This window comes from Octodon degus, unplaced genomic scaffold (genome assembly GCF_000260255.1).
Source record: "Octodon degus isolate 3935 unplaced genomic scaffold, OctDeg1.0 scaffold00028, whole genome shotgun sequence".
Taxonomy (NCBI): domain Eukaryota; kingdom Metazoa; phylum Chordata; class Mammalia; order Rodentia; family Octodontidae; genus Octodon; species Octodon degus.
In genome coordinates this window covers 2,062,583-2,074,384 of record NW_004524604.1, presented here as the reverse complement: position 1 = coordinate 2,074,384, position 11,802 = coordinate 2,062,583, and the positions used below count along the sequence as shown (strand labels likewise).

The following is an 11,802-nucleotide window of genomic DNA, read 5'->3' as shown; positions in this document are numbered from 1 at the left end:
TTTTTTTTTTTTTGGCATTTTTTAGGGAAAGGTCTACAGGGTATTCAGGGTCTCACTACTAGATCGGACTTGTAGTGATCTGTCTGTTTACAGTCTGCCAAGGACTGGGATTACAGGCGTGTGCTACCATGCCCAGTCTCAATTGCTGTCTCTGAGGACCCCGGGGGATGGGACTGCTACAGCACACCCAGGAATCAAACCCCTGGCTGCTGCACCTGCTTGCAGGTGCTTTAATCCATTGAGCTATTTGGCTGGCCCTCAAGAAATATCTTCTTTCTGATCATATTCATTTTAAAACAGTTTTTTGGGGATACATCAATGTGAGTTGGTAATTGTTTTCCTTCAGGCCTTAAAATACTGCACTACAAGCTCTCCTTGACTTGAGGATTTATGTTTGAAAGTTAGTTGTGATTCTGATGGTCTTTATTTTATGGATGATTTGGTCTTTTTCTGTAACAGCTTTAATATTCTGTTCTTATGTTGAATTTCTTGAATCCTGAGGATTATATGCCTTGGGGTAGATTTTTTTTTAATCAAGGCTAATTGGAGTTCTATATGCCTCACCTACTGAATGTCACATTGTTTTCCATGATTGAAAGTTTTCTGCCATGGCTTCTGTGAGCAAGTTTTTTTTTTTTTTTTTTTTTTTTTTTTGTCATTGGTGCTGTCTTCTGGTTTTTCATTGACTCCAATCCATCTTATGTTATTCTTCTTTGTATCATCTAGCAGCTTTGGGCTGAATTTTCATAGATCCTTGCTATTTTATTTATTTATTTATTTGGCGCAACCAGGGATTGAACTCAGACCCTTGCACTTGCTGGGGAAGCGCTGTTTTACTGAGCCATCTCCCCAGCCTCAATCCTTGATATTTTAAAAAATCTTTCTTTTCCTGATCACTGACCACTACCCATCTTCCAGGTCTGATGTTCTATCTTCACATTGATTCATTCTGTTGTGTGTATTATCAATAAAATGTAAAATCTCCTGAATATCTGTTTGAATCTCTTTCATGGATTCCATTTCTTTCCTATGTTGGGAATTCATGGTTTCCATCATTTTCCTAAGATCCTATTTTAAAAAATCTGTATCTACTCCAGATTCACAAACCACATGTTACATTATGGTCATCATCTCTATAGTTACCTGAGAATTTATTCCCAGTTTGATTGTTTTGATAGTCTCATCCATGTGCTTCATTACTTCCACTGTTACCACTTCAGAGTCCAAGTGGGTGGCTTTTGAATTGTTCCACTTCATTGCTCCCTGGTTTTGCCTTTCATGTCATGATCTAGAAGTCTGGGGTTGCATCTTGCCTCCCCATCTTCTCATTTTATTTATTTATTTTCTTTCTTTCTTTTTTAATATTTGTGTAGATGCTTCTAAATTTCTTATGGTCAGTAGCTTTATTGCTAGTAGCCAGGATACTTGGAAAATGGCTACTTCTCAGAGATATTTACCAGGTGTGGTGGCCCTTTGGGGTTTGAGTCTGTTGCAAGATTCTGTCTCTTCAGTTTATTGGGGATGAAAAGTTCCTGCCTATTTGTCCTAGCCTCTGGTTCTTTGACACTGACCTATAGTATTGTTTATGATTTTACGTAATCTCAGTCCTGTCATATAAGGAAGAAGAACTGATTAGAACAACTATGTCACCTTGGCTAAAATAGTACATCAGTAATAACAATAATGTCAAAGCATGCTCTAGAAACTGACAAACTATGGTCACTATTAATTTGCCACCTTTAACTCTATGAACAAGATTTGTAGGTATATAACAAAATTTTTTTTTTAAAACCAGAAAATTGTATATATTAAGTATCCTGTCAATGTGGCTGATTTTAACCTCAGGGGAGAAAATTTAAGAAGACTTAAGGGAAAAAATAGAGAAATAGAAGAGAGAGAGAGAGAGAGAGAGAGAGAGAGAGAGAGAGAGAGAGAGATTAGACTCCAGGCTGAAGGACAAAGGAAGATTATACAAGTTTTGGAAAAGTGGAGGGAAAGAAAGAAGGAAGAACAAGAAATAACGATGGAACAGATCTACAACAACAAAACTAGAAACAATGTTCATGGTTTTATGAAAGAAAAATGTAAAAAAAAAAAAGAAAATAGAAAAAGGGCCCACTTCAGGCCATGTCTGTGCTGCTACTGTAGGCAAAGGGGCAGACAGAGCCTGGATCTTGTTGGTTGATCCTAGCTCAGGGAGAGAGCCCCACATGCCCTGTCTTCTTCTGCACTGAGGTCTTTCTCTTTGCTGTCTGGTGGGCCCCATTTCTTACTTCAGACCCTTGCTGGATTCCAGGAACCCACTTTCCTCCTTCTCTGCATTTGTTGCTAATTTCCAGCATGTGGACTCCAAGTCTTGGAGAGGCTATTTTTTGGCTGTTTACCTCTCCACCATCTTGCAACACCATACCTCCTTAGCTCTGTTTTTTATTTTTTATTTCTTATGCTTATTAATAGTTTAATGTATGAAGGAAACATCCAGCTTTCTGAATATGAAGGTACATATCTCACATTAATTTAAGTAGAGCCTCTATACTGACATACTGAAATTTACTTTCTGCTTAGCCTTTTCTGTTATGTAAACAATTGTATATTTACTTGTCATCCTAAAACCTCAGGATCAAGTTTACATAATTTTGCTAAATTTCCGTGTTTGCTCAGAAGCAGTTTACGATACTAAAACCAACCAGCCAAAGAACAGCTTCAACAGAAACTTATGTCCGAAGGGGAAGAAGGAGAGAAAAAAAGAAAAATGATAAGAAAAAAATGCTAACTAAGGTAAAATGACCAATGATGGGGAGTGGGCAGTCAAAATGTTCACAGAAAATAGATCCATTAGTAAGTTCTGCAAAAAGCCCACACACTTCAGTCAAGCACATCAGTAAAATGATTTGGCAGCATAATTGTTTTTCTGGCCTTGTGATTTTCTCTGAATGAAAAGGCATCTGCAGGCTAACAAGCTCATCTGCCTCAGCCCAGCTGGTTCATATGCACACTGTTCATGTGAGGTGCCCAGGGTCCAGTCCACACTGTTTGAGGACCATTATTTTCTGTGGAACTTGAAACCATCTTTATCAGTGAGTTGAAGGGTCTGCAGCCTGAGGGCCATTGAATATGGGTCCTCCAGGACCATCAGGAATAGGTGCCGCTGGAGGGTTCATTACATTCCCATACACAGAAAAGGGCACAGGGCACACCCCAACTTTAGGAAAGTCTAAATATCCTGCAGGAACATGCTGATGGAATGTACCAGAAGGAGTTACAATTCCTGTGCTATCTCTCTCCATGGCTTGGTGCTGTGAAAACACTCCTGGGTCCGACATTGACATGAATCATAGGGCTTCCCATCCCAGAGTTACACCAGTCTACTTTTTCTTGACTGCTACTGATCCCTTTGAAGGACCAGATGCCACTGTGCCCTATGGACGTTGATAAATTGCTCCCAGTCACTGATGGGGCTGAAGTTCCTGTTTGCCTGATCTGTGCAGAACGTTCAGTCCCAATTGGAACCGGAACTTTCCTGTCCTGAGAGATGCTGCTGGGGCTTCTCTGACCCTAAAGGGACTGATGGCAGGGCAGGAGATGGGGCATGAACCCCAGAGGACACTGACTGCACAGGAGAATCACTGGATGCTGATGAACACGGAGTCACCAAACTGAGTGGAGAAGAATGTTGTCTGTTAAAGTTAGCAGCTGCAGGGGCTCCTCCAAGGGGTGCCACAGGCCTATGCGTCTGACCTCCTGAAAGGTTTGAGGCAAAGTTTCCCAAATGTGTAGAAGAAAGTGTTACAGAACCATATGGTGAGTCCATATTGACAATACCCGAGGGACGTGGAATGGGTCTCTGTGACCTAAAACCTGGAGCTTTGGATATATCAGACTGATGTGAAGGATCCGAATTTGGCAAATACGAGGATTTGCCTGTTAGCATAGATTCGGGAGCTGACTGAGATGAAACAACAGATCCTCCCCAAAAGGCACGAGCAGAAGTAGGGTTGTTTTCAAACAGTGTGCCAAAGGGCCCAAATGGCAAAAGGCACTAAAATTGGGAGCATAGGCTTATTTGCTGGATGTACTAAATTCTGACAAGCACTTTGTGTACTTAAGCTTGAAGGTAGTTGGACAGAGGAGGGAGCACTGTGAAGTCTTTTCATGTGACTGACTCTGAGGACTGCAACTGATGAATTCTGCACTGGAGCTGGTTTCTTGAGAGGGGCAGCTGTGCCATGCGAGGGTGGTCTAATCGCAGGGGTTTCCATTTTAGGAGGCTGAGAGCATCCCATTGGCATCTGAGGTATAGGGTAAGTCACTGGGGCAGTAGAAGGCACTGCCACTGGGGCAGAACTGGTTGCTAAAGGAGGGACAGTCATTCTAACTTCCTAACAAGCAGTAATCCATGCGTGTGGCCATAGCCTGTCTTTGGGCTTCGTATACAGTAGATTATGGGAATTTTTACTGTTTCTCTGCAGAGTAAATTCTGAAATTGTTTTTATTTTTTCAAAATGAAATGGCCAGGGAGATGGCTCAGTAGAATAAGTGCTTCCCTGGCAAGCACAAGGACCTGAGTTCAAACCCCGGTTCTGCCAAAAAACAAAAACAAAGCAACAACAACAACAAAATTCCTTCAAAATGAAATATCTACATGTCATTTTCTCTGAGGATAATCTATTTACTATGTGTTGAAGATTTGCTGTTCCATAGAGTTATCCTTAAATTTCTTTTAGTTCTTCAGAATTCAGAATGTGCACATTTTTAAATAGCTCAGTGGATTAAAGCACCTGCAAGCAAGTACGGGGGCTGGGCATTCAATCCCTGGGCCTGTTGTGCCAGCCCTGGGTGTGCTGTGCCAGCCCCACCCCCAGGGTGTGCTGAACGTGAATGAGATTGGGTGCGGTTGCATGTACCTGTAATCCTAGCTCTTGGGACTATGAGTCTGATCTAGTAGGGAGACCCTGAACACCCTGTAAATCCTTCCCTAAAATTAAATAAAAAAAAGAATATGCACATTTTTGCTGCGCCATTCATCTTTTCTTATTCCTATTTTTTAAAAATTTATTTATTTATTTGGTACAGGGTCTTACTATGCAGCTTGGACTCATAGTGATCCTCCAGTCTCAGCCCCCCCCCCCCCCCCAGCACTGGGATTACAGGTGTATACCACCACGCCTGGTTTCAGTGGCCATGCCCGGTTTTGGTGGCTAGCTGGGCGTACCTAGGGTTCCAGGGCTGGTACAGCATGTGGTACCAGGGATCAAGCTCAGGTCCTTGTGCTTGCTAGGTAGGCACTTAGACCACTAAGATTATCTCCCCAGCCCTTTTATTTTATTTTATTTATTTATTTATTTTGGTGGAACTGGAGATTGAGCTCAGGCCCTTGTGCTTGCCAGTCAAGCACTTATTCTACTAAGCCATCTCGCCGGCCCCTTTTTATTCCTGTTTTTAAGAAAATAAGAAACTTTAAATCTCCTGAGCAGCCGTAGCCACCTGGAGTGTGTGGAGTCACTGTGCTGACTAAGTCCTCTGGGTTCTCACCTCTGCTTGAAGCAGGCAGCTTTTGTTTTGAAGTGAACTGTGTATCCTCATCCCACCAGTATTTCCTCAGAGCCACCTCAGAGCCATGCCTGGGGGCTCAGGGGGGCGGCTGCTGCAGGGCCTCACCTCTGCAGGTGTCTGCAGCACTTCCTGCGTGGTGGAGATGGTTAGTCCCCATAAATTCCTGTGCACATCTAAAATTAAATTTTAGTGTAATTTTTCATTGGCTTATTATGAGCTATTGTTCAAAATGCTTTAGGGTAGATGACACCAAATAAATGCGGAGTAGAATCAGAGTGACTGATAGTATTTAGCTCTCAGTGCCCTGAGTGAGGCTGTGGGTTTAGGTCTGCCAGTTTGTTTCTTTCCTTTCTTTTGGAACTGGGGATTGAACTCAGGCCCTTGCGCTTGTCAGGCAAGCACTTACTCTACTGAGCTATCTCCCCGGCCCCAGGTCTGCCAGTTTCTGAAAGCGCGCTGTGAAAATCTTTTATTGTGGTTGTGGAAGTGTCCATTTCTCTTATGTCTGTATTTTTGCTTCATACATTTTCAGTCTCTCCTGTTCAGTTCAGGCACACTTAGAAGTGTTCTGTCGTTTGGTCCGCTGCCCCTTCTGTCAGTATGAAATGCCTTGCTGTTTCTCCTTATGCTCTATCCTTGATGTTGATGTCACCTGAGATTGCAAATCTATCCCAGTCTTGGGAGATTTATTTGTACAGTACATGTCTTTTGTTTGTTTTGTTTTTTACTTTGATTTACTTCCAGTGTGTTTTATTTCTTGTGTTTAAAGTGTTTTTACAGGCAGCATAGAAGTAGGCCCTGTCCTTTGTGTCCATTGTGGCATTCTGTGCCCTTTAATTAGAATCTATTCCTAGTTGTCTGTGGCTGCTCACCAGTTAGTGCAGACTGAAAGACGTGTTCCTTTTTTTTTAATTTATGTATTTGGTACAGGGTCTCACTACACAATTTGGACTCAGAGTGATCCTCCTGTTTTCAGCCTCCCCGGTGCTGGGATTACAGGCATTCACCACCATGCCCAGTCTTAGTGGCCGGCTCAGTGTGCCTGGGGGTGGGGCGACATGGCATGTGGTGATGGGGATCAAACCCCAATCCCTGGGCTTGCCTAAGCAGAAAGCTGTGTCCTTTATCGGTCAGAAACAGAGGCACAGCTGCTGGCCTCCGTGTGTCTTGTAGGTCAGAACCAGATTTCAGCAGCACTGTGGTTCCAAAAGCTTTGAATTTCTGTTCCTTGGCTCGTCCAGGGTGGAGGCAGAATGGAGCATCCTGTTTCCTGGCCCGAGGCCCTGTGTCCTTGCTGCCTGGTGGGATTCTCACTTCTGAGGCCACTCAGGGTCCTGGGCTGGTGGCTCACTTTCTCCATGTTCACATCCTGCTGTACCTTGTGTCTCTCTGGCTCAGCCTGCCCTGTGAAGAGCCCGCACACTGTGGTGGCCCCGTGAGCCTCTTGAGGTCAGCTCAGAGGTAACATAGACGCCCTGGGCAAGGCCTTGGGAGCAGTGCTGGAGTCACTGTGTCAGCTCCTGAGGCCGGCACTCTAAAGGACGTCTCTTCACAATCCAGCTGACTACACACTGTCTAGACCATTCACATTTAACCTGATTACCAGTGTGGTGGGTCTGATGCTGTGTTTTGATTATTCATTCTCTGTCCATTTGTTTTTCCTTTCTGGTCTTGTTTTGTTTTTGATTATTTTAGGGTTTTTTTTATGATATCTCTGTATTATTCTTTTAAGAAGTTGTTTTAGGCATTACACTATATATAACTAATCCTTTATAGTGTGCATCATACAAGTTAATGTAAAACAGAAACATTCCAATCATATGCCTTTCCTTCCAGACTGAACTTTATGTGAAAGCTGTCACACTGGCTACATTCATGTACATTGAGGACCTCAACCTGTACTGTACTTTTTGCTTTAAAATTCCTTTAGCCTTCCTTGACAAGTCTCCTGCTGAAAGGCTATCTTAGTTGTCCTTCTTTTGAGAATGACTGCAGCTGGTCATGGCAGTGCAGCCCTGTAATCTCAGTACTTGGGAGGCGGAAGCAGGAGGATCACTTGAAAGAGTTCAAGGCCAGCCTGAACTACATAGCGAGATCCCACCTCAAACAGCAACAAATACAACAACAAAATGAAAGCAAAAACAAAAAAACGAGCACTATTTTATTTTGCCTTACTTATCCCAATATATTTTCACTGGAAATGGTGTTCCGTTGAAGGTTCTTGGTGTTTGCTGTCTTTTTCTCCTAGCACTTCTGTCTTTTGATCTTTATTGTTTTTTATGAAAAACAAAAAAAACTCCTTTGTGAGCTGTCCCCTTGTAGGCAGTGTTCCATTTTTCTTTAGCTGCTTTCCAGATTTATTTTTTTGGTAGCTTGAATATAGAAGGCATAGTTTCTAATTTGTTCTGTTTGGGGTTGACCAAGTTTCTGGAATCTAAAAGCATCTTTTACTGAGCCTGGGGAATTTTTGGCCACTGTTCCTTTGAATATTTTTTCCATAATCTCTTCCTTCCTTCCTGAGAGTCTAGTGACAGGTATGTTCAACCTTTCAGTATTTTTCACAGGTTCTTGGGACTCTATTTTTTAAAGATTTCTTTTTCTTCTTTCTATTCTTGGTTACCCAATTCCTATAGATCTAGATTCGCATTTGCTGGTATTTCACTTCTCCATCTTGCTATTACCATTTAATCAGATTTTTAATTTCAGATATTGTATTTCTGTAGGCCTAGCATATCCGTTCAGTTCATTTTTATAGTTCAGACAAAAAGAGAGCTGGGGATATAGGTGACACAGAAGTGCCTTCCTGGCAAGCATAAGGTCCTGAGTTCAAGTCCCACTACCTGCTCCCCCCAGTACAATTCCTGTCTTTTCACTCACTTCAGGTATGCTTTCCTTCTTTTCAGTTGCGTAGTTATAATGGTGATTTTGAAGCCATAGTTTTGTAAGAAGTAGCAGAGATGGGCTGTGAAGTGGGCAATGGCAGAGCCAAAGGATCTTTCCACATATGTGTAAACTTAGGAGTCAAAGAATAACATCCTCTTACTTTCCCTTTTCCTGTGTGAGAAGTGGGAGCTGCGAGCGCCTACCACTTGTCGGCATCTCACACTTGGACAGCAGGATGAGAACTGGGGGAACGGGACTTCTGTAATTACCGAGAACTTCTGTGATTGGTTCTTGTGCTCAGGTGTTAGGACCACCCCTGCCTGAGGACGCCGCAGAGGCTGACCTGCCACGGGTGGAGCACCAGCCCTGAGGACACGGTAGGTCTGGCCGCTCTTATGTAAGGCCATGTGACCGGATGAGAGTCGGTTTATGTCTTACTGAAGAAATCTGTGAGTGGAAACGTTCTGTGCTGATTGGCCTCATGAGCTCCTGACAGGGAAGGCTTTGTGTGGCTGAGAAAACCAGAAGGAGTGTTTGGCTGGGGAACACAACCCCTCTGTACAGAACTCACAGCCTCGTACAGCACAGTGATGCTGGGTGCTCTCAGAGGGAACTGAGCAGACACACTTGCGGCCTCCTCAGGAGGCGCCTGTAAGCCTGAGCCAGCGAGGCTGCCTGCAGCCTCTTTCCCATCAGAATTTTTAAGATAGGACTTCTTAGTGCTTAAAAAACAAAACAAGGGGGCCTGGCCCTAGCTCAGTCCTTTAAGTGGCTGCTTCCACAAAGCTGTCAGCCTCAGGTTGCTGGAGTTCGAACCTCACAACTCTCCCGCTGGCCAAAAGTGCCCTGAAGGCATTTGAGGAAAAAAAAAAAAAAAAAAAAAACAAAAAAACAAAAACAAAAAATTATAAAAATGTAGCAGGAAAAAAAAAATGTAGTAGGTAACAAAGGTGCCTAAGAATGCATTCTGAGCACCTAAGGAGACAGATGCTCAAGTGGAGTCCTTCAGTCAGTTTTGTGGTTGAGCTTCCTGGTGAATATTGCAATAAATCCAAATGTACAATCACACCTTTCTGGGCAATACTTTTTTTGTGTGACCTTAAACAAATCCTTCAATGTTTAATGTCTCTTTTGCTCTGTAAAACAGGACGGTAATAAAATCTCATCTTTTCACAGTGGGCTTATTGAAATCAGTCTGTTAACCTCCACAGATGACTTTGCAATTCTGGAGCATCAAAGGGAGTTTACTGTGACACGAACTCAGGTTTTGATCCCCTCTCCCTTCCAGCTCCAGGGAGAGGTCTGGATGCAGCATCGTCTGTGAGACTGCATATGAGCTCTGCACAGCCAGCTCACATAAGCTGCAGGCCATACAAGGCTTGGGCTGTTTTATCAGCCATTGTTTGCGTACAAGGAGACAGCAGGTTGTACAAGCTCCTCTGGATTGATAATGATTCCAAAGAGTGCCTTTATATCTTATTTGATTTTAAGGCATCTAACCTCACTTTCTTAGACTGCATAGCCATCAGTATTACCAGTATATACACAAGTACAATGTGAGAAAGCAGGTAAAGTAGAAATCAATTTCCAGGGAGATCTAATAAAGCCATTTAGCCCTGTCTCTCTGCTTTTTTTTTTTTAGGTGCTGCATGGCATCCTTTTGGGATCGAAGTGCTGATATCCTAGGCAAGAGGTGCTTGGGTTTGTTTCCTTCTGAACCGCCTGCTTTTTCTGAGAAAGAATTTGCAGAGAAAGCAAAGACGAAGGCCTGCAGTGGTTTCACTGGAGACTGAGCAAGTGCCCCTCCTCCCCTTTCCAGTCTGTTACTACTGTTGCAAGACGTATCTAAAGAGTAGTGATGTGGGTCTTGTTACATGAATGTGTATTTGCTGTTAATAGATTGTATATTTAAAGTTAGCCAAGATTAAAAGTGAGTAAAAAAGAGAAATATTATAAAAGGTTGTATTATTCATGCATTGAACTTTGTGTGCTATTTGTATAAACGCTTACTATTAAAGAAGATGAAAAGGCTAGGAAAAAAAGTTTCCCTTATCCTAACTATAAAAACACATTTAAAACTGGTTTCCAGGCACTGAGGCCTGTGTAGCTGCTGTCCCAGGGAGGTGTGGGTCTGCCGTTGTGATGCATGCTGATGTTCAGTCGCTGCCCTCAGCTGATCTTCCGAGAACCCTGGCAGTGGAAACCCGGAGGAGAAACTGACCTCGCTGTCCTCTGTGTGAGGAGTCTGGTGCAGGGTTCCCTGTGAAGGAGCCAGGTTGGATCAGGGATCAAGAAGTGTTGTAAGAGTGCCTTGGAGCTGCATGTGGTGCTGCTCATTAGAGAAAGCTGTATGTACAAAAGGGGCTGGGAGGCAGGCTGCCCCTAAGCTGGCAGCCACGTGGGCTGCTGCTGTTGAAGCGCCCGGTAGAAGAAGCTTAGCCTCTGTTATCCTGTACTCCACTCTGCCCATGGTAGCTTGAGGGTGACAGCAGAACCCAGGCTCCTCGTTACCTCAGACACCTAGGCCTTCCCCAAAGCTTCTCACCGAAGTGCAAAGTCATCTACCCACATTCCTCACACAGCCTTGTAGGGTGAGGTTAGACTGGTTTGGGCCTCAGATTCCTCTGGCTTTCCAGCTGTGGTCTGCATTTATCATGTTAGAGAATAATTGTGACAGGGACCAGAATCTGTACAGGATTTTTGGCCTTATCTAAATAGTATAGTGTGGTGTTTTTTCCAAAAGTCATCAAGTAGACCTTAGCCCAAAAAGCTAACTCAGCTCTTTATTGTCCTGAAGAACTTGATATTAAAATTCAGACATTGAATACTTGGGCCTCAAAAGAACAGGACATTCCAGAGGAGGCAAAATAAAACATCTGATGTGCAAGTCTGTAGAAAGTGATTCCAGTTAAATTGTTTTCAAAGCTCTGTCTAACCTTTGATGAGGTGTTTGACTAGTTTGCCACATCCAGCGTGTTGGGGAAGGAGAGACTGGTATATTGGCCTTAATAAGTTTCATATTAAAAAATCATTTTATTTTCACTTTGAGAAGTGTTACCAATAGGCTCATATGTAAAGCCACGCAGCACCGCAAGCTTATTTCAGTGATGGTTTTATGTAAAAATCAGGGGAAAGATAGTAGCTCGTTGTCTGAAGGTCTAGGATCAGTTGCCTTCTAATTCCTGCCAGAGGACTAGCTCAGTGACACAGCTCCTGCCTGGCAAGTGTAAGGTGCCGAGTTGAACTCCTGGTTAAAAAAGAAAATCCTAGGAGCCCTTGAGTACCTTTGCCTATTTAAGCATTTTGCAGGCTTTAGAATGAAGGGATAAGAAGAATCATCTTTTACGTCTGTGTGGGCACTTGAGA

General features: G+C 43.2%; 1 protein-coding gene across 1 annotated transcript in view; it reads left to right on the top strand.

Moving 5' to 3' along the window:
* The window catches only part of Cdkl2 (cyclin dependent kinase like 2), a 53,393-nt gene extending 41,895 nt beyond the window's left edge, over nucleotides 1–11,498 (top strand). The window contains exons 13-14 of the mRNA XM_023713034.1: nucleotides 8,738–8,813; nucleotides 10,079–11,498. Coding sequence (XP_023568802.1) covers nucleotides 8,738–8,806 — 69 coding nt within the window. The 3' untranslated portion in view covers nucleotides 8,807–8,813; nucleotides 10,079–11,498. The remainder of the gene's footprint in view (nucleotides 1–8,737; nucleotides 8,814–10,078) is intronic.
* Nucleotides 11,499–11,802: the final 304 nt, after the last annotated feature.